The sequence below is a fragment of the Peromyscus leucopus genome, chromosome 15, assembly GCF_004664715.2.
Source record: "Peromyscus leucopus breed LL Stock chromosome 15, UCI_PerLeu_2.1, whole genome shotgun sequence".
Lineage (NCBI taxonomy): Eukaryota > Metazoa > Chordata > Mammalia > Rodentia > Cricetidae > Peromyscus > Peromyscus leucopus.
This window is the reverse complement of record NC_051076.1, coordinates 83,663,294-83,686,659: the sequence shown is the minus strand read 5'-3', so window position 1 is coordinate 83,686,659 and position 23,366 is coordinate 83,663,294. Positions and strand designations below refer to the sequence as shown.

Genomic DNA, 23,366 nt, shown 5'->3' with positions numbered 1-23,366 from the left:
CCTTGTGCACTGTTGTTTAATTTGTTCTGGCATTTCACTTGTATTTCATTGACAGTTTCTAAATTCTCTTGCCTAAGTACAGGTCCCCAGTATCTATAGGAAAGGAAACAAAGAAACACATTAATTGAGTAAATTATTGTTTTATTTTACTTGTGTGTTATAATATGCCAAAATACTAGAAGTGGATGAACCCTATAGCTCCCCCATAGAGTCCATACTCTTTATCAAAAAAAAAAAAAAAAGAAGAAGAAGGAGGAGGGAAAAGAAGGCATTTTTTCCCCCTCAGTGCAGGAAAAAATTAAAAAAAAAAAAACGTTCCTGGTACTGATGGACCTTCAAGGGAAGTCAGGGGCGAACTGAGCTGGAGCTGACCGGCCTCAAATTAGGCTGCCATTGTGCCTGAAGTCGGAGCGCCTCTAAAGCACGTGTATGAATCCCATGGTCTGTCAACCCGAATGCTGCCTGATGGAGCCATGTCCCCCCTTGATCATCTCAGGGAGAAGAAAACCTGCCAAAAAAGAGGATGCTATCGGACTCTCTGTGCCTGATGAAGAACAAGAACGGGTGATTACAGTGCACAAGTTCGCAGCCTGCGGCTGACGAGACCGTGAAGCCCATGCCAGTGCCCGCAGCGGCCTCGACTCCTTCCTCGGTCACCACCATGAAGGATCTGTGCAGGAACTTCTGGACGTGCAGCCCGGAGCGTGCAGACATGCCTGAGTAGTCCCCACACTCTCTGAAGGCAGTGCGCATGCCCATAGCTTCCAGCATGGCCTCCAGCTCGTAGCTCTCCTCCACCTGCATGCGGGGCAGGCGCAGGTCCACTTTTCTTTGCTCCAGGTGTCCGGGGCTGGTCCACTCTACCAACTTCTCAGGAGATAGTTTATCGATTATCTACAGTTGTAAAGGGAAATCCAGGAACATTTTAAAAGCTCACACTGGCTCCAGCGAGCCAGAAAAATTATTACTTTTAATAACAAATGCAGAATTTCCATTTCAGTCTGTTGTCTACCTAAAAGACTGTTGTCTTATATTCTCTAGTGTATTTTCCCCTGTTATATTATCTATATAAAGCAAGAAGTGGATTTTTCAAACTAAAAACAAGATATTTCAAATTCTGCATTTCAATTCCTGCTCTCTTCTAGTTTCTATATATGTATAAATATATGTGTTCACAGTGGATATCTATTTTATATGTATTTAACTTCACACCAAGTGTCTCTCATAAACTGATAAAGTTAGATAACACTGAGTCAAGTTGCTATGTGTTATACAACAGTCAACATTATCCATTCCCCTTGCAGACATCTAATATGTAGGAAGCATTCTAATATATGCTGATAAATTCTGCAAATAGAAATTAACAATTACTATGAATTTCAAACTAGGCACCCTACTGTAGTCAATGTTGGAACTGCTGATTTGACCAAGGAAGTCAGTTTTCTCCTTCTGAATCACTTCGTTTCAGTGACATCCAGAAAGAAGTTTTTGTATCAGGGTGTGTGTGTGTGTGTAATGTTCCAATACATGTTTCATGTTGTTCCAAAATATTTCCAATTTATAATTTACTGAGTGCCTTCTATGCCCTCCACATATACTAGGCTACACTTCCCTAGTCACAGGAAAATGCCACATAGCAAGTCTCACAGAGGCCAATTTCATAGATGAGAATGTTGAGGAACAAGGAAGTTGTGAAGATTTATTGTTGGGAAACAACTTTAAGAATAAGTATTTGAAGCTACACATTCCTGGTGTCAGAATACAAAACGCTAGCCTCATCATTTTGAAAAGAAAGTGGGTGGGCCTAAGTAAAGAATAATGATCAAAAAAATAAATGCAAAATCCAAGGGCTTTGCTGAATTGCATGCAAAAGCTCTGTACGCATGCATACATGATTTTCCAGGCAAAGAGTTCATAGATATTAATGACTCCTCAGAATGGTAGGGACTCTTTAGAACCATCCCCATACAACTTAAAATATTCATTTAGCTCATCTCACCACAATTGTGTTCCAGTTATTCTCAGTAAGTCTATTTCTCAATGGAGATCAGCTGGTAGCCACTGCAGAGTGAGAAATACTCCTCACGTGGCACAGTCAGGCATCAAATTCTGTTCAGAAGCCCTGTTCCCAGGCTCCTCAGGTACAAGGTATGCAATAGGGAGTGTTAAAAATGGTATCAGATAGGAGATGCCAAGGTTTACCTTCTCCAGACCGTCTACATCATCGGGCAGAAGCACAAACATGCTGAGATCGTTGTTTTTATACGGAATCCCCACAATTTTGGCCTGCAGGTCCTCTAAGAGGGCGAAGCTGCAGGAGCTGCACTGGCTCATCATCTGCACAGGTTTACTTGTGTTCTGCGACAAACAGACAGACAAAAACATCAAGACCAAAATCACACGGCGCCCAAGTAGCCCGTGAAAATAATACAACCTAAGTGGTGCCAGAGCCCTGAGTTACTGAACAAGCATTTTGCCAAATGACTTTAGACTGCACGTGTCAGATGTAAGCTGACCATGTAGATAAAGGACCATACCTTATTCAGCCAGAACTCCTCCTCCTTAGTATGTTCTTTTTCAAACTCCTTGTCCCACAAGCCTTTAAAATAAACTGTATTAATGAGCACCAGCTTGGTGGAGCTGTTAAAAGAGCCTTCTGGAAACAGGTTCTTGACTTTTTCTGAAAACAGAGGAACAGAAAAGATTGGTCTGTCTTGCAAATCACAAACTATGTGTGTGGCGGGTATGGATTCGGGTGGCCTCGGATAAGCATTAACACTGCAGCCAAGTCAACACCTTGTTAACCCTCGAGGAGCCTTGTTCACCAAGGATTTGCTGGAGGATTCATCAGGGAAATTCTCAGATTGTCTCTGTTACCATGCCATTGTATTTATTATCAACTAAGGAATCTTAGGCAACTTATCTACACTATGTGTGCCTCAGTTTCCACATTTATAAAATAGAAATATAACATGCCTCATGAGTTTGTTGAAATGAATAAGTGGTTTAATGTGTATGGACCTGTAATCACTACCTGGTATGTCTTAAGCACTCTGTTTTAGCTATTATTCTTATCTATCCAACAGAGTCCTCACATGTGATTCAGAAATTATTTATAAGAAACAGAATTTAAAGTGCATGTAGGAGAGGGGGTGCTCACCTATGCACCCCAAAGTCTGACATCAAATTGTCTTCCTCAATCACAAAGATGTTCCCTGAACCAGGAACTCACCAGTTCAAGCAGGCTAGCTGGCCAGTAAGTATCCACCTCTCTCCACCCTGTGACACCCCACCTCCCAGTGCTAGTTACACACACACACACCACTGTGCTCAGTGCTTACATAGGCTCTGGAGATCTGAACTCTGGTATTCATGTTGCTCAGTGATCTCCTCAGTCCCAGAAACATGCATTTTTAACTCTTGTTCAGTTCACACTACACTAAATACTGAAAAATTCTGTTCAGCCAACCTTTCAAAATACCCTTGTTTTCTCATTGTTTTATTTCTTTCTGTAGATAAAATATAAATATTCACTGTCACAGCAAATTTCATTAGTAGTGGTAATAGAAAACAGTAGATATTACCTATTTCTCCCCAAAGAGTATTTCCATCTTAATATTTCTCTAATATTTCTAATACAATTTATTTGTCATAGAAAATAATAAGAGAAGGATGGGGAGATAGTCCTCAAATCTTTACTGTGGAAGTGTCTGAAGATTTAATCATCCCAACAAGATGCTCAAAAGAAAGAAGCCTTAGTGTCCCTAGCTGTAGGTAGCAGACAGGTCTTGGTGGAAGAGCTGTGTGTGCCTCATCTAACAAACAGAGTGGAAACTCTCTATGCCATTTGCACTTGAGGCTCCAGACTCAGAGAGAAAGTCTATTATACAAAGAATAAGCTAAAGACAAGCATGATACCAGCCCTGGAACTGCAAAGGTAGTGTGATTCGCAGCCTGTGCAAACAGTTCCCCATCATTGCTTCTCTGCACAGACGCTAAGGCCATCCCATCCCCTGCAGTACCCTCTCCAACTTTATGCCTAGCCTTGCCTGTACCCATCTTTAGCTCTTCCCAAAGTTCATCCACCTGGCATCTATGCAGCCTCAAGCCCAAGGCTTTGGTCATAGCTGGTAATCAAGAAATGCTTTTTGATGAAAAACCCATCCATACTCTACCATTTGTTTGGCTTTCAACCCAGGAATTAATCTTCTTTCGACTCTCATCTGCAGCATTTACAAAATCAACAGGCTCCAGAGATGCATGGTAATATTTTTCAACATAATCTATGTATTTCTTTAGGAGAGATAAGGAAGAAATAGAAAGAGATTGAGGAACTTATGTATCAAGTACAAACACCTCTTAATAAATGTGTCTGTTCATTAGGAAAGCCAATGTCAAAATTTGAACTTTTAGGTCCTGGGAAAATGGTTCTCACTCCACTGTCATGCAGGTGCAACGCAATCAAAGCAGAGGCCAGGGACAGGCTCCCTGGTCTCAGAGAGCAACTGCATGTCTGGAGAGCAGGCCAGAGAGACCAGGAAAACAGGGCTGTGGCAAGCAGCCAACTTGGCAGCATGGCCCCAGGACTGAGTCCTAAAAAGGATATTGGCTACTTGTTGCTACCACGCGTGTGGCAGACACAGCAGAACTTACTTGAAGGAAGAGGTATGTTTTCTCTCCAAACAGCCTGTTGCTTATTTTCAGTTCATAATCATTAGGGAATTTGCTTATTTCAGTCAAAAGCTTTTGGAATTGATTATATATTTCTTCTGTCTTCTCAATCTTCAAAATCAAGACAAAAACTCAGTGAGTTATCTTGGCAAAAGCAAGCCTAGGTTCCCTTCCAAAAGGGTGTAGCTAGGGTCCCTCTGATGAGCAAATTTGAGAGAAAAATAGAAATGTCCATTGGTCCTGTGTGTCATCTGGCTTTCTACAAACCCAGATACAAGTCATACCCAACCTGAGCTTCACGAAGAACTCTCCAGCAGCCGCAGTACCACAGATCTTTCTTTTCTGACCCAGCTATCGATTTGGGTCTCAATGTAAGACTAACTGTTTCACAATTTGGTTTTTATCTACCCACATACTCTAAACACCTGAGAAATGTAAATGATCCCCCAGATAATTCCTCTCCACTAACACTTGGATATTTCTGTTTCAAATGGTGAATAATAAAAGTGACTCTTCATGGAGTAAGCAATTTATCAGAGCTACAAATTGAACTAAAGTGTATTTGTCACTGTTTTTGAAAAAAAGATCAAAATCTTCTGGGTATCTTCTGTAGGGTACACCAGCTTACTGGTTGTGTGCTGTGGGCATTGTGTGGCAAAGCTGAGTGAGCAAGAACACTTCATTAGAACAGAGCAGAACATTGTCTCATGACCTAGTGAATGGGCTCCAGTTTTTTAATTCACAGACGATGCAGAGAGAGGCAGTTTAGTTTTGAAGTGAGTGGTCTGTTCCTGATTCCACATGAGAACTGAAAAGCCATTTTCTTGTACAATGTGATGTCTAAATGTTTATTTAATTCTCTATTGTGCCTCTTATTTTCATTTATCATGCCCCAACTGCCTACCACAGTACCAGAAAAAATAATAGACAGCTAACTTTTGCAAATAATTAATGACTATTTGAAGACATAGGTTGAATTGAATTGAATTAAATTGAATTGAATTGAATTGAACTGAATTGAATTGAAAGTGTACGTCCTCACTATTCTGGCACTATCTATGGAGCTGACCTTTGCTGCTTCCTTGCTGTTAGGAGACTTTAAGTGGCTAGCAATGAGTTTCTGGCTGTTTGGGTTAGTAGGGACATGCAGTGAACAGGTCAGATGCATCACACCCTTTGGGAATTAAGAGTTTAATGTGTGTTAATTTCCTATTGAGTCATTTGTAACTAAGCTGATCTACAAATAATGCAAAAGAAGAAAACCCTGTTTTCAAACAGGTTTGGGGTTTTAGTTTATACTATCTTGGTAATGGCCTGGAGTTAATAAAATCCCAAGATCCTATTCCAGAAGTAAAAAAGGTATCTTCATCACAAAACTGACTACATTACAAGCTTCACTGTCTCCTGAAGATCATCAATACACCACAGACTTCACTGTATCCCCAAGGTCATCAACCAAGTACAAGATCATGTTCCAAAATTATACATTGTGAACAAATAAGCCCCAAATCAAACTCATGGGAACACAGCAAACAGCCACAACACATACACAAACATTTAGATGTTCACATCAGCTCTCCCATGCAGGAAAATGTTTCTGGAGAATGTCCATCCTTAAAAACATGTTAAAATGACATCATCTTCAACAAATGGTACTAGTAAACACTGGATGACTGCGTGTAGAAGAACGCAAATAGATACATATCTATCACCCTGCACAAAAATCAAGTCCAAGTGCATCAAAAACCTCTAGATAAATCCAGATATGCTGGATGGAATAGAAGAGAAAGTGGGAAATAGCCTTGAACACATTGGTACAGAAGAAAACTTTCTGAACAGAACACCAATAGAAGAAGCACTAAGATAAACAATAAATGGAACCTCATGAAACTGGAAAGCTTCTGTAAGGCAAAGGACACTATCAATCAGACAAAATGGCAGCCTATAGAATGAGAAGAGATTTTCACCAACTCCACATCCAATAGAGGGCCAATATACAAAGTATATGAAGAACGTAAGAAACTAGATATCAGCAAACTAAATAATCCAATTAAAAACTGTAAGGTCTAGCCCTTACCCTTTAGAGGAGGGGATGGAGGGTGGGTTGAGAAGCTGCGGGGCGGGCAGTGGGAGGAGGGATGGGAGGGGGATCTGTGGTTGATATGTAGAATGAATAGGGAAATATTCTTAAATAAAAAGAATTGTAAGGTCTAAATAGAGAAGGGAAACACTCTTCCATTGTTGGTGGGAGTAGAAACTTGTACAGACACTTTGGAAATCAATAAAATGGTTCCTCAGAAAATTGGGAATTGATCTAACTCAAGACTCAGCTATACCACTCGGGTATATACTCAAGGAATGCTCAATCATACCACAAGGACACATGCTCAACTATGTTCATACCAACACTATTCATAATAGCAAGAACCTGGAAACAGCTTAGATGTCTCTCAACTGAAACATGGATAAAGAAAGCAAAGTACATTTACACAATAAAGTATTTCTCAGCTGTTTTTAAAATGACATCATGAAATTTGCATACAAATGGATGTAACTAGAAAAATTCACCCCAAGTGAGGTAATCTAGATCCAGAAAGATAAATATGGCATGTATTCACTTATATGTGAATATTAGTCATTAAATAAAGGATAAAGAACCTACAATCCTCTACTCCATAGACTGAGAGAGGTTATGTACAGAAGAAAAGGAACGGGGGGACACATGGATCTCCCTTAGAGGGGAAAATAGAGAAGATATTACAAGTAGACTGGGGATGTGTGTGGACAGGAACAGGAGGATCAGGTGGAGATAGGAGAGACAGGGTTATGGGAAGGAATGCAGGGAGAGACAGATTGAATTGAGGAGCATTTGAGGGATAATATGGGAACCTATTACAGTGGAAACTTCCTAAAATACATGAAGGCTATCCTAATGAGGTCTGCCAATAATGGAGGAGACAGAGTCCCAACTGGCCATATCTTGTCACCAAACAAGGCTTCCAGTAGCAGGACTGGGCTGCATTCAGTTTAGTTCTTGGCTAAGGGCATCCTATGGAAATCCCCAAACAATACAGACTGTTGCCAAGACAATGGAGTGCTCTCTGCAAACTGACATTGGGCCCAATTGCCAAGGACAACAACCACACAAATCATTGAATGGGAGAAGTCAAGCTGGTGCCTACATGGAAACTTCACCCCTGCATTCTAGTGTCCTTAGTGTGGGAAGATACTCTGCAGGTTACCAAAAAAAGAAACATAAACACCAACTCAACCACAAAACCTTTGACCTACATACAATCTCTACTGCCTGTAAGATATGCTGGGGCAATAGAGGCACAGAACTTGTAGAAGTACCCAACCCGTGTCTGATTTGACTTAAGGCCCACTCACAAAATAGACCCATAGTTGGCACTGAACCATGCGGTGGTGCTCAAAGTCAACACAAGAAATGCCTGTGTAGCAGCTCACAATCTCCAGTTCCATCCCACACACAAGCTCCTCGAAGACCATCCCCAGAAAAGTGTTTTTGTATACTTGCTGGTTTAGCAGATTCTGTGCACTCCAACAATTTTATTGAAATGTATATCTCAGGCTTGGCATTGTGGTGCATGTCTTTAATCTCCGCAGGCAGATCTCTGTGAATTCAAAGCCAGCATGTCTGCATAGGAAGTTCCATGTCAACTAGGAATATATAGTGAGACCCTGTCTTAACAAAAGAACAGAAAGAAGGAAGAGAGAGAGGGAGGGAGGGGAAGGGGGAAGGGAGGAAAGAGACAGAGCTAGTTTCCTTTTCATCGGGTCCTCTGAGAAAGTCTCCATCAGCCTGGCTCTCAACAAGTACAGACCTTCAGAAACTCAAAGATCTCCATCCAAGACAAAGCTACAAAGACCTCTGAAGCCACACACCATAACCAAACTGTCCAAAGTCACACAAAGGGAGCCTAGAGATTAACCAAACGATTGTTACATACAAGGGAACATCTATTAGAGTGACATTTCTCAGGAAAAAAAAAACTGTTATGAAGGGATTGGTATGCTATTTAAAATGTAAAGAAGAATACACCAAGAATACCATATCCAGTAAAACTTTCTGTCAAAAGCAAAGGAGAAATTAAGACTTTTCCAGTTAAATAAAAGGAGAGGACCTGATAAGAAATGCTTAATGGAGCCCTTCAAGTAGAAATGAAAAGATTATAAGTAACTATAGAAAATGTGAAAATATAAAACTGTCTTATAACAGGAAATTATAGAAAACATAAAATCTTGTAGTAGATAAATCACTTTTCAATCTGGTAGGGAATTTTTAAGCATAAAAACTACATTATGAATATATGATCTAAAAAAGAGGTTAAGCTGTGTTGTTGGTACATAAAGGGAAGGCAGACATAAGCAGTAGAGCATTAGATGTTAGGTGTTCATCAATTTCAAATACCAGACTATATTAAAGTTAAAATGTTCTGTCCATAGACTAGACACAAAGGGAAATGAGAAAAGAGTCAAAACAAATCTTTTTTTTTTTTTTTTTTTTTGGTGTTTTTGAGGCAGGGTTTCTCTGTGTAGCTTTGGTGCCTGTCCTGGATCTCACTCTGTAGACCCAGCTGGCCTCAAACTCACAGACATCCGTATGGCTCTGCCTCCTGAGTGCTGGGATTAAAGGCGTGTGCCACCACCACCACCACCACCACCACCACCACCACCACCACCACCACCACCACAACCTCCAGGCTTCAAAACAACTCTTTAATAAGAAATCCACTAAGCAGTTCAGGGAGGAGAGGGGAATCTGTGGTTGGTATGTAAAATGAATAGAAAATCTCTTAATAATAATTTAAAAAAGAAAAGAAAAAAAGAAATCCACTAAGTAAATAAAAACCTAAATCACATTTTTAAAAAGGGGGAAAATGCAATGGCCAAAATAGTTTTAACCCAAATTCTACCCAATAAATTGATGCTTTTCTGAATTAAATGCATCCATAATTTAAAAAATAACTGGTCAAAGTATAGAGAATATGTGTTCCGTCATAAATTGGACCCAGGGACCATCACAGAAGATTTTAAAAGCCAGAGGTTGGGAAGGACCATGACAAACGTGTCTTCAGGACATGATAAGACCTCCATACTCATGAACTTACAATAGCTGTGGTTGCCTGCACAAGACCCATTCAAGGTTAAGCCAGTCAGGGTTCCAGCAAAGAGATGGGAGAGGCTCAGGAGGCCCAACCTCTAGCTCAGAAGCTGTTGACAGCTGATTGATTCACAATGATCCAGGGAATGGCACCACACTCAGGAGTGTGTGGGCGGCACAAACTGGACTCTGTGACTTATTTAAATTTATTTAAAAGGACATGAATGTTGTGGGGGAACTAAGAGGTGTTCATCCTAAGAGGACTTGGGGAGGGGAGGATGAATGATCAAACACACTGTATACATGTGTGAAACTTTTGAAGAATTGATAAAATAGTATATGTTTAAAATATGTAATAAGCTCATTTTAAGAGTCTAGTGTTATTTTGGTACTAAAACTGGACAAAAATGTGCAAGTAAAACATTTTTGACATTTATATCATTTTTAAAACTAACAAAATATTAGTAAACCAAATGTGTTTAATATTTAAATATCATGAATAAGTATATTATTGCACAAATAAAAGATTTACCACTAGAAATTCTACTAATGAAACCCATTTCAATGACATAGAAAACTCATATGCTCACCATTAGAAACAAAAAAAAAAAAAAAAAAAAAAAACAGAGACAGAGTACATAGACTCACAGATGCCCCAGGACTGTAAGGCTATGGGATTTTAAGCTGTAGTGTCTCTGGACAGTTGCATGAAATTATGAAATGAATCTATAATCACTATTAATAATGATAAGTGTCGATACAGTCCTTTTGGCAAACAACTTGGTAACAATTAATTTTTATTAACATTTGTACACAGATGTGAACCTCACATGTAATACAAGCTCCCTAGTAATTACATTTGAAAGGTTAAAAAAGCAGGTAAGTAACTAAAGAATATGTCACACATTCACAGACACACAATTGGACACTACTCAGCCATTAAAAAATCTTGTCCTTTGAGATGACATGAAATAACTAGGAGAATTCTATGTTGCTTGAAATAAGCCAGGCATAAAAAAGCACACATTCCACCTTGTCCCACTCATGTGGAGAACCTAAAATTGCTGTTCGCACAGAAACAGAGAACAAAATGTTTCCCAGAGGTGGAATATGTAGGAGGAAAGAAATCAAGGGGGAAATGCTGGTCAAAGGACAAGTGTTTATACTCAGACAGAAGGGATTTTTTTTTTAATTTAATTTTATTTTATTTTAAAATACCATTCAGTTCTACATAACAGCCACAGATTCCTTTGTTCTTCCCCTTCCTGCCCCCCTCCCCTTCCCCCACAGCCCATCCCCCATTCCCACCTCCTCCAGGGCAAAGCCTCCCCTGAAGACTGAGATCAACCTGGTAGACTCAGTCCAGGCAGGTCCAGTCCCCTCCTCCCAGACTGAGCGAAGCGTCCCTGCATAAGCTCCAGGTTTCAAACAGCTAACTCATGCAATGAGCACAGGACCTGGTCCCACTGCCTAGATGCCTCCCAAACAGATCAAGTCAATCAACTGTCTCACCTATTCAGAGGGCCTGATCCAGTTGGGGGCCCCTCAGCCTTTGGTTCATAGTTCATGTGTTTCCATTTGTTTGGCTATTTGTCCCTGTGCTTTATCCAACCTTGGTTTCGACAATTCTCACTCATAGAAACCCTCCTCGCTAACAAGAACAGAAAGGGAGAACAAGGAATAGGAGACCATGGTAAATGAAGACCACATGAGAAAACGAAGAAACAAAGTGCTAAAGAGGCCCACAGAAATCCACAAAGATACCCCACAAAAGACTGCTGGCAATGGTGAGAGACAGCCGGGACTGACCTACTCTGGTGATGGGATGGCCAAACACCCTAATAGTTGTGCCAGAAACCCCATCCAAGGACTGAGGAATCTGAATGCAGACATCCATGGCTCGGCCCCGAGTGGAGAAGGGATATTTTTAAGTAGTGTCTAGTATAGACAGACAGTCGGTAAGAACTTTCTAGGGCCTGAGGGTGAAGGAGAAACGTTAAGTGGAGGCAGGGAAAAGGGAGATGGGGATGAGTACCGATGGCTATGGGGATCCCTTTAGGGTGACAAAAATGCTCTAAATGTGATTATGATGGTCACACAATTCTGTAATCTTACTAAGAACCCCTGAATTATACAACTGAAATAGGTAAATTTTAGAATACATGAATTATAGTTCAATAAATCTGTTTTAAGACAAAGAAAAATTAATTTTAAAAATATTTTACCTAATCCAAAATACCTAGAATGTCATTTCAGTATATAAATACAAGAAAAATCGGGCTGGAGAGATGGCTCAGAGGTTAAGAGCACTAACTGCTCTTCCAGAGGTCCTGAGTTCAATTCCCAGCACCCACATGGTGGCTCACAACCACTTGTAATGAGATCTGGGGCCCTCTTCTGGCCTGCAGGGACACAGGCAGGCAGAATACTATATACCTAATAAATAAATAAATCTTTTTAAAAAAAAAAGAAAAAGAAAAATCGTATGTCCATATAAGCTAGATATCATATTGTTTCAACATACAACACATAGAATTAATGATTTCTATATGAATATTTCATACTATGCCCCTGAAATATAGTAAATATTGAGCATATCTCAAGTCAAGTCAGATGCATTTTAAGTGCTCTCCTGACTGAACACCACCCACAACCCGGGCAAACCAGAAGACTTGTGTAAAGGGGTAATCTGCACATTATTTGCAATAAGAAGGAAAGAAGGAAGAAAGGCCCATTAACACACAAATAAATTAACAGCTGTAAAATTGAACCCACTGGGACTACAATATTGGTCCAAAACTAACCGAATTGCAAGGGATGATGGCAAAAGATGCCATTTGTAACAAAATAAGAAGTGCATCGGGATAATGAATTCTTACGTCTGGAGAACAGAGCCTCCACTCTCAAGAGAGAAGGTTTATGTTCAGGGAAGTTAAGGAGTGCATCAAGGAATGGGAATGGACATTTTTCTCACACTAGGAGAGGTACTTATTACATTATTCCTTCTATCTTCCTACATAGTCTTGAGATTTTAGTACCACTTCGGAACAGAAAGGTTCAGAATACTCAAGTAGTGCTTATCAAGCCTGTCACTTGACTTTGCTCATCTGTTTATTCATTTATTACTAAGGATATTGGGTTAGCAGTCCTCTGGAATATGCTCCATCCCCAATATCCTTGTCTCAGTCAGTACCTCTACTCTGTATTTCTTCAACTCCCAAAAACTCCTGGGGGACAGAACTGGTTCATGGTAGAAGAAGGCAAATTATACCTGCCCAAAGCTGAGAGGCAACTTCCACCAGTCATGAACCTCTCCACCCAGGATAAGGGCATTGGTCCAAGGGAAGACTCCTTGTGTAATCTTCCGGAAGGTTCTTCCTTCTATTGTGCTAAAAAGACTATTGTGCTAAAAGGGGGAAGTACTCTAGAAGTCACTACATGTCTCAGTTGAGTGCTCATGGGAGCAGCCACCTGACCTAACTCAGTTAAAAATCTCCAAGAAGGAAACCCAAGTCCACAACTGAAACTGAGCCACCCAGATAACCTAGCATTGTGGGATTAGAAGTGAACAGCTTATAATGTTGGGAGGTTGAAAGCATGACTTTATGAGAAGTACTGGGTTGTGGTTACTGTCAGAGCAATTGTGCCCTTCTGAGAGCCCTGATCACCTCCAAATGCTAATGGACCTAATGGACCCCATCCCACCCTGTATTTGGTAAGACCAAGCAAGAGATACCATAACGCTAGATCTGGAAGATGGCCAATGCTCCTGTGCTGATAGTATTTAAGGAAATATTAGCAGGAGGGGCAAGATATTAATTCAGTTTAGCAATAATATTGTTCACTGCTCCCACCAGTGCTAGGTGAGTTAGATGTATGATCTAGATGATTCTATCAGAAATGTCACAAAGGACTAAAGAAAGCAAATTACTTGCCAAAGTACCATAGTTCTGACATGCCCAGGCCAAAACGTAACCCAGTTCTCCATAACTCCAAAGCTATTATCAAAACCTTTTGGTGTGCCAGCATTCATGGTGACTTGTCTGTTAAAGTTGTGATCTCTTGTTGTTATTGAGAATTTACTGTTTGTATACAGTCCAAATGCTGTGATTGGAGGTGGTTTATCTCCTAGGAGTTTATGTTCTAATAGTATAACCCCAGTATAATGATGTTAAGAGGTGGTGAGACACTTAAGGAACCTAGTAGGGAAGGTAATTAGGTCACCAAAGGCACTTCCCTCAGAGGAGATTAATGGTAATCTCCCAAAGTAAGTTAGTTCTTGTGAGAGTACATTTTACAAAGCAAGACCAGCCCACAAGCTTTACCTCTTCTGTGTGTCACCAGTGTTCATCCCCTTAATCTTCTACATTATAATGCATTCTAGAAGACTCTCTATGGAAACCAAACACATAAAGACAATCTGGGACTCTCAACCTCCAAAACAATGTGCTTAATAAGTAGGCTCTTATTTATAAAGCTTTCAGACTCTAGTACTTTGTTATAGCAGCAGAACATGAACTAATATGCCTAGAAATATTATTTGGCTCCAGTGACTACTGCCTGATAGTAAATGAGGTGTGTTACCCCTTCCTGATAGTAAATGATGTGTATTATCCCTCCTGATAGCAGATGAGGTGTGTTACCCCGTTCTGATAGTAGATGAGGTGTGTTACCTCTTCCTGATAGTAAATGATGTGTATTATCCCTCCTGATAGCAGATGAGGTGTGTTACCCCGTTCTGATAGTAGATGAGGTGTATTACCCCCTCCTGATAGTAGATGAGGTGTATTACCCCCTCCTGATAGTAGATGAGGTGTATTACCCCCTCCTGATAGTAGATGAGGTGTGTTACCTCTCCTGATAGTAGATGAGGTGTGTTACCTCTCCTGATAGTAGATGAGGTGTGTTACCCCTCCTGATAGTAGATGAGGTGTGTTACCCCTCCTGATAGTAGATGAGGTGTATTACCCCCTCCTGATAGTAGATGAGGTGTGTTACCCCTCTTGATAGTAGATGAGGTGTGTTACCCCTCCTGATAGTAGATGAGGTGTGTTACTCCTTATGCTTTCCCTGGGACTCCTCTACATTGATCCTACACCTAAAATGTAGTCACACTAAATGATGTAAAATGTGACCCACCTCCTTTTCTGCAGACTTTATTCTGGAGCTTCCTGTGCCTTTTTCAGAGTAAAGTACCTGGAAGAGAGAAAACATTGTCATTATTGTCAGAATAGAGATAAATTTCCCATAGCCAAGGGAAGGCTAGCACTAAAGTCTTTTCAAGGGTATACAGGCAACATCATCTCCTTGACAAATTAGGGAAATGTCTAGGTTGCTCACTGATCTCTTCAGAGGAATCTAGTCATGGACTCACTTAGGTCTTCATCTTCCATATGTCAGGTAGATCAAATAGAAATTACATTGCTGATGAGAGAGGCTTTGGTCTTTCATAGTCTATCTTTAACTATGAGAATAATGGCTTTTGACAAGGCTACTCATCACACTCCCACTCAAAGGAATCCAAGCATCACAGAGAAAATAGTACTGTGGTATCAGAGAGGGAAGAGGCCTTCCCTGACAGACCTGAACTTACTCCACAGCTTCATCATTTGTTTTCTGGCCAGGTCAAGATGAGCACATTTTCAACACTCGAGGCTTAAACCCTGAAAGGCAAAGGAAGCTCCCCACCTTCTGTAACTCAGAGGCAGTGGCTCCTCGGGTCCCCAGGAGGATCATGCCAATGGCTGTTGAGATGCCCACGGGGGAAAAGAAGACGTTGCCATCGTTTCTTTTATCCAGCTCTTTGAAAAGATCAAACCCAAACTGTGCGGTTGCTGTGCCTAGCGAGTCCATGATGCTTTCCAAGCTATCTAGAACAGCAATAACAATCAACATATCATCTGAACTGGCTGCTTGATGCTGTGGTCACACCTTCTTTCATTTATCCAGAACACTGAGACTTTGGACCCTCTCAGAACTGCAGCCTGGGCCCCTGCCTCTGCTCCCACAGCAGGAGACATTAGTCAGCTGGAGGTCAAGCTTCATCCAGTAGTTTTCAGTTTTTATCTCCCCAGGAGGTAGGGTAATGCCTTAATGGTTTTCTCCTCTTGTTTATCCTGTTTATCCATAGTCAGAATCTGCTTCCCACCTCCACATCTTATAATAAGGTCTCTGAACAGACCCACCCTTGACCTGCTGGTGTGCGGCTCCCCCAGCTGCCCAGATTGTAGTAAGACAGAGTTCTCCAAGCACAGGAATCCTCACTGGCCTCACATTCAATTTGACATTTCCCATTTCTCAACAGATCCAAATCCAATCCAGAATAGCAGAACATACTAAGTCCCCTAACCCCTGATTCTTAACCTCACAAAAAGTATACTATGGACTGAATTTTCTCCTAAAGGGCAGTGGAGCATCCCAGACATGGATTATTAAGTGGGTGTAGTTTTTTTTCTTGTGCTTTTCTTTTTTTGCATTATTTTGGGTTTATTCGATGAGCTAATCTTACTGTTATTAATTAAAAAATAATTTTCAAAGAGCAGTTAATATTCACCGGAAGAAGTAGAGTACAATTATACACTGTTTTCTTTAGCATTTATTTCACAGTCTTTGAAAGAAACCCAAAGCAAAATAAAGTGAATAAACCTGACAGCCCCCAGACTCTAGGTCTAATCCCTGCTATGAAATCCCACCAGCCCACATTTACTGTAAGAGGTTCAGCCTCAGTTTCTTTAGAGGAAGTCCTTACTCAGAAATAAAAAGATTTAACTCACTATCAAACAAGATGGAGAAGTTAAACAGCGTTGACCATTTGGGCCATGAAATAAATAAAATCACCTCAAAAAGAGTCTATGCTCAATAAAATATTATTTCAAGCATCATTAGTCTCATAACACAGGCTCTTAGGCTGGATCTGAGGAAGAACTTACCTGGCTCGTGAAGGTACAGAAGTGGCTGGACAAGCGACTAGGAGGCTATGTAAAGCGAGTAGCTGAGGTCCTTAATTTATAGCTCTCTCTGCCTCTCCCTCGTCATTACAGTTCGTCTTTCCAGTGAAACAGCCTTTGGTTTCTCAATGACAATTTCCCTAATAAAAATATCACACAAGGTTTATGAGAAAACTGACAGCTTAATTCCTTCTATTTTCCTTGTGGCCTTGAAGTCATGTACTGAAAGTTATCAGCAACTGCCTTTTCAACTTTAACCCAAACAATGTATGCTTCAGATACACAGGAAGTGAGCTTCTTCAAGCTCCTTTGGACATTCTGATTAGAAACCAAGCATAAAGACATTCAAATCCACCAGAGAACGAAACAAGATTGAAAGCAGATGTTCAGATCAGGACTACAGGATAGAATTGCAATGGCCAGGTCAAGGGAATTATGGCTGTGAGCCAGGGGACCAAGCCAGGAGAGGCCTTTCATTCTTAAATGATAGCAGGGAGGAAAGACTCTGTAGAGTAGCAGTTTTGTGCCTTAGAAATACACCAAACTCTTCTGAGGGACTTAAGCATCTCTGCCCCAGCCCTGACCTAGAAAGAGTAAGCCTCTCTGTGGTGAGAGCCAGCACTAAAGCTTTTAATCACCCGGGTGGTGGTTAGGATGGATTCACAGACAAGGCTGGGCACCACTTGTTTATGTAGCCTAATGAAGACACCAGTTAAAGCATGCTTTATTTACCACAGAACAACTGTGTTTGGCCCTGACAAGCCTTTCACTGTATGAAGCCTATTTATTATTTTGTGGTGCCAAATGCAAATAAGATTAAAGAACATAATTATACAAAGCATGAACTAGAAAAAAAGAGAAAAAAAATGGGCAGGCAACTTCAAACTTTCAGGCATATGCATGCACTCAGGTGCATACACAAACACAAACACCACACACACACACACACAACCATCGCTGTTCCCAAATAACTGTCCACTAATTAAGAGAAATCCCATCAGAATGCATTCAATAAACAGTTATTGAGTCTACCATGCACCAGACACTGTGCTTAATGCTAAATCCTTCATGAATATTCAAAACCCCGTGTGGTTCAGGAAAACAATCTACGAAGTGGGGAAAGCTCGGTAGGAAACTGCACCTCCAAAGTCCAGTTTTGCCAACCCTGGAACATCCCAACTGGCATTGCCAGTTCATCAAAAGAATGAGAGAAACATTGAAGACTAGACTCGGCTTCAGTCTTAGTCAGAGGTGTGAGGGTTTTTCACTGTTGCTGAGCAACTCCTCCTGGGGTGGCGATGTAGCTCCAGCAAACTTGAAGAAGGACCTTCTGAGAGATGCATCCTCAAGGCATAGCTCATGTACAGACCCATCTCAATATTCACAGTTGACTTTTTTATTTCTTAAAAAAAAAATTATGGCCTTTAAAGCAATTTCAAAGCAGTTTTTAATTAGCTTCTTTTTAAACTGTCACTAGAAATATGCAAATTAAGTAAGGTTTAGAAAGAATCAGCGTTTAATTATAGTTACCCCTGACATCAGTCAAATGAAAATGTTAGGGGTTTTTAATTAGTTATAGTTAACCCTAATGTCAATGATACAGTAACGTTACAGGTCTACAATACTATTTCGTGCTTTAATATGCCTGTCCACTTTTATTCTGCAACCTTTTCTCTGTTGTCCACTGTGTAGATACTCCCAACTGCCCTCTGCTCCTGTTAGGAAACATTTCCTCTGCTTCTGCAGGGGAACTTGCCTTCCCTTAGAGCAGCCATTTCACGGCCTTCTCTGGGAATAGCCATTCATATCCAGTGACGATGATGGCTCTGTCCCACTCTTGCTACTCCCCAGCCACTCGCCCTTCACTTAACTTCAACGCACCCTTGTGGACACTTTGACTATCTTGCTTGCACTACCCTTTCCCAAATAGTAGGTCCCCCTGGTCCCCTGCACCTGACCTCTCTGCCCATTCTAGTGGCTCCCATCACTCCACGGTTTCTATGCGTCTTCATGGCATCTCCCTGCCCTTCTGGGCTCTCCTTTAGTGGTCCACTCACAGTCATACATTGACCATCGCCATCAACAGGAACCTGCTCCTATTATAAACTAGTGGACACTGAAATGACTCCATCTGCTTACACATTCCCATTCCATATTCCCAGTATTGTCATAATCCCCAATCGTGAGATTCTTTCCATTTCTTCTACATTATCAGTCTCTTCTTTCTGGTTTCAGAACAGCCTTAGGAAAGAAAATGTTGGTGCCAGTGAGTAAAACGATGAAATAGGCAAGCCCTGGAGCAGGCTACCCTGGATTCTCTATCCTCTCCCATACCTCACTGCTCTGTTACAGAGTCTACTTGTCTATTACTTATACTTACTTACATCACTGTTCTTCAAGTCTATAATGCTGTTCTAGAAGCTGCTGTGTCTCAACCAGATTCCTTTCCCAGCCTGTACATCTGCCCTTTACTTGGGTCAGTGATTCTCATCTGAATGGAATCTATCTATCCAGTCATGGCTCCATAGAAAACAGATATAAAAAGATGGTTCCCATCTGATTCCTGATCACCATCTGAGGCTAGTGATATTCAGCCTTCATCTAAGATACTTATTTCAGGGGGTGGTGGTTAATGCAAGAATTTCTTAACTGTCAAAGTGCTGAGAACAAATGATTGTGGCATTCTTGACCCTAAATGGGGTGTCTATATCACCCCATTCCAAGGCTCAGAGAACACTGGGCAGGTGAGATAGAAATAACATAAGAACCAGAGGATGGGGAGATGTGCAGCAAAATGGTATCTTTTGGGCCTGCTATGGACATTGCAGCCATGAACTCACTGCAGTTGTGGTTATCTGCAAAAGACCTTCACAAGATTGGCCCCATCAACATGTCACCGTGAGTAGGAGAGGAGTCGGAGACCTCACCTCTTCCTGAGAGACCATTGCTAGTTAGTGGCTAATGGGAGGAGAGTGGCATAGCAACTAGTGTTCATGCTGCAGCAAACAGTCTCCCACCCAGGCTCACACAGCGGTTCTAGTTCAGTGGCTCACACACAAAAAGAAGACATGAAAACAGAGGGAGACTTGTGAAAAAGAAAGGTTTAGTGGGGGATGAAGGAGGGAATGGGGGTAAAATGACCAGTACCCACCATACCCATGTGTGAAACTGGATAACAGAGTTTACATGGGAACAAAAGTACCTCATCTTCCTCATCAGGTGGGACTGTCATGTAATCTTCATTCTAGACTTGACCTGTGGTATCAAAAAATCAAATCTCTAGTGGAAACATACTAACAATTAATGCTTCCCGTTGCCTCAACTGTCTTTTCTCAAAGCATCTCCTCCCTCTGAAAAAAATGCAAGAACAAAAATAAGTATCTTTGGCTTTGCTTCTAATGTACTTGACCTAAGACAAATGCTTTTATACCTAGTCCCAACACCCCACTGCTTCTGTAAAATTTACAAAATTCTTCAGTGGTTCTTACATACATTTTCCTTTACATAAATTATTAATTCAACAAGACCTATACAAGACCTATAAAAATTTCTCTTTGGATATAGATTTGGGTTCTTTTAAATTAATATGTTGACATTTTTTCACATTGTGCAAGGAGTTTATCAACTTTCATGTCCCTTGGAAGCACTTATAGGGAGACAGAAACATAGAGCAAGAAAAGAGTTTTCTCCTTGTGATCAGAACAAGGAAACTAAGGTTAAATATGACTTGAAAATTTTCTAAAATGTAAGATTTTGTGTGTATCATTGTAATTTTACTTAAGTGTGATTATAATGAAAACATTGATTACTGTAAATAATGTTTTCCTTTGAATTACTTAGGGTTGAGACACAGAATCTAAAATAAAAGAAATGGGATCCTGGTGGACAACAAATACTATTTATATACACAATAAAAAGATATGTAAAAGCTGTGCACACCATCACTGCATCCATTCAAAATTGAATCAGAGGCCCTCAGAAGTACAATAGGAATGTTAATAGGGATCGATTAATTAGCTAAATTGTTCAAAAGAAAAAATACAATTATATTCACCAAAGAATTGAACAAACATATAAATAAAGAGCAAATATAGAAAAATTGCTTAAAGCAAGATTAATATAAAAATCAAATATACTGACAGCATATATTAGAAAATGTTAATATATAATTTAAAGAACATCAAAAGTCTATTGAATGCTGGATATGATGACACATACCTGTAATCCCAACACTCAGAAAACTGAGGCTGCAGGAGGAGTCTAGGCTAGCCTGATTACACTACACTGAAAGAACCTTTCTCAAAAAAAAAAGAAAAAAAGTAATGTGTAGCTAAGTACCTAGACATAGTCATTACAATACACACTCACCAAAACATACACAACACACACAAAAATCTGTCGACTTGTGAAACAAAATTCAAAAATCAACATATGTTAAGTAATACAAAAGCTGTACAAAACTTTAACAGAAAAAAATACAAACAATTTTAAAGGAGTAAAGCAGACTAAGTAAGTGGAAGCATGTGTTCAACTTGTGGTTTGGAAAATTCTGTATCTTAAAGATGTCCATTTTCTCCAGACTTGTCACTGCAATCTCAGTCACAATTCCAGGGTTTATTTCTCAAAAGATTGGCAAACTGATACCAAATTTATAGGAACTAGAAAGAGGGCAAGAGGAGCCAAGCAACCCTTCAAGGGTAAGAAGGAGGAGAGATGAGCTATCCTATCAAATAGGAGACCTATTATTAAATAACTAAGCCTGTCTGGTGTAGGGACGGGTGTGGCTGGAACAGTCATATGTTCACATTTGACTTAAGCTGTTGCCGCAGGGCAATGAGGAAAGAATGGACTTCCCAACAAATTATACTGAGTCCATCAGATACCCAATGGGGAAAAAGAAATCTTGACTACACTCCCAGACACCATATGGAAATTTCCATTATCAATAGATTACTGGGCTACAGTAAGACACACAAAAGCACCGGCAATAATAGTCAAGATTAGCAGATTGTGCTATATAAAATTTAAACCCTTTCATTAAACAGAAGATACTTTTGAAATTGAACATATGTACCCCATGACCTGGCAATTCCACATAAAGTATGCATACAGTTAAATGCATGCAGGGCACCAAGAATGTATGCAAGGGTTTACAGCAGCCTTATTCAAAATAGCCAGATACCAGGAAGCCAAATGTGCATCAACAGTATTTTAAAAATTATTTGTGATCTGCTCACATTGTAGAAAACTGCAAAAAGTAAAGTGGATTGATTCACAGACAGTATTTTTTAAAGTAGCTAAGTATAAAAGAGTCCTAGAACATGATTGTATTTATGTGAAATTCCAAGGCAGCAAAGCTAAACTAGAATGCTACAAGTCAAGGAAGAAAGATTTAACTAGAAAAGGCACAAAGAGAACATTTTGGAGGGATGTTTTGTCTTTTTACCTGAGTAGTGGCTACAATCTTTGCACATTGTAATAGTGTTTAAACCATACTTGAAATTTCACTTTACTTTTGGTTTTGTATTTTAAAACAAGCTCTCTCTGCATAGCTCAGGCTGTCCTCCACTTTGCAATTTGTCTATCTCAAGCCTCCTGAGTGCTGACTGAGGTTCCAGCATGCACCACCACGTCCAACTAAGCATACATATTCTAATGGCTCTGTATTAATGTTATTCCTCACTGTGGTGGTGTGTGTAGTGGGTAGCCATTCCAGCTTGGATTTGGAAGTTCCAACCCCCATTGAGACTCTGGCAATTGTCACGCCTACGAGGCGGGGCCAGGGGAGGCGCCTGGAGAACCGAGAGCTGGATGGGCGAGCGCTCTCTTGGTGCTGGGACACTGAACGGTGGAGGTGGACCTGATAATACAGAATTAGCTTCATTATTCTTACAGTTGCAGGAAATCACCAGAAAAGGGGAACATCCTATATATATAACACATATCACATCCCATACAGGTCTGCCAGGACCTCTAGCACAAGGTAATGATGAGATTGATCAGCTACTGATAGGTAATGTGCTAGAAGCCTCAGAATGTCATAAGAAATACCATGTAAATAGCAAAGGTTTAAAGAAGGATTTCTCCATCACTTGGCAACAGGCTAATGATGTGAAAAAATGTCCTACTTGTTCCATCTATAACAAAACTCCATTACCTGCAGGGAGCAATCCAAAAGGTATACAAAGAAATAAAATTTGGCAGATAGATGTGTTTCATTTTGCAGAATTTGGAAGATTAAAGTATGTACATCATATCATTGACACCTATTCAGGATTTCAATGGGCAACTCCTATGAGTTCTAAAAAGGCTGATTCTGTGATTACACACCTATTAGAAGTTATCATGGGAATACCTGTACAAATTAAGACAAACAATGCCCCAGCATATGTTTCCAATAAAATGAGACAATTCTTTGCTTATTACAATATAAAGCATGTTACAGGTATACCACACAATCCCACAGGCCAAGCAGTCATAGAAAGATCCAATCAAACTTTAGAGGATATGCTAAATAAACAGCAACAGTTAACAATGACTCCTAGAAATAGATGGCATAGTGCTTTATTAACCTTGAATTTTCTCAATGCTGATGAGAAAGGAACAACAGCTGTGGAGAGACA

General features: G+C 40.3%; 1 protein-coding gene across 1 annotated transcript; it reads right to left on the bottom strand.

Moving 5' to 3' along the window:
• Nucleotides 1–284: 284 nt before the first annotated feature.
• Serpinb13 (serpin family B member 13) lies at nucleotides 285–16,858 on the bottom strand. Its single transcript, XM_028883408.2, has 8 exons — nucleotides 16,726–16,858; nucleotides 15,485–15,666; nucleotides 14,936–14,992; nucleotides 4,654–4,782; nucleotides 4,176–4,293; nucleotides 2,538–2,680; nucleotides 2,203–2,358; nucleotides 285–894 (listed from the first exon to the last, which is right to left on the bottom strand). The coding sequence occupies exons 2-8, from the start codon at nucleotides 15,647–15,649 to the stop codon at nucleotides 493–495; spliced, it is 1,170 nt and encodes a 389-aa protein (XP_028739241.1). The 5' UTR covers nucleotides 15,650–15,666; nucleotides 16,726–16,858; the 3' UTR covers nucleotides 285–492.
• Nucleotides 16,859–23,366: the final 6,508 nt, after the last annotated feature.

Excerpts from the sequence above, each read along its gene's own strand:
- Serpinb13 (XM_028883408.2), bottom strand. The coding sequence starts at position 15,649 with ATGGACTCGCTAGGCACAGCAACCGCACAGTTTGGGTTTGATCTTTTC. Across the intron at positions 4,783-14,935 it reads TAAAGTCTGCAGAAAAGGAG|ATTGAGAAGACAGAAGAAAT; the intron begins GTGGGTCACATT and ends TTGATTTTGAAG. Across the intron at positions 2,359-2,537 it reads AGGAGTTCTGGCTGAATAAG|AACACAAGTAAACCTGTGCA; the intron begins GTATGGTCCTTT and ends TGTTTGTCGCAG.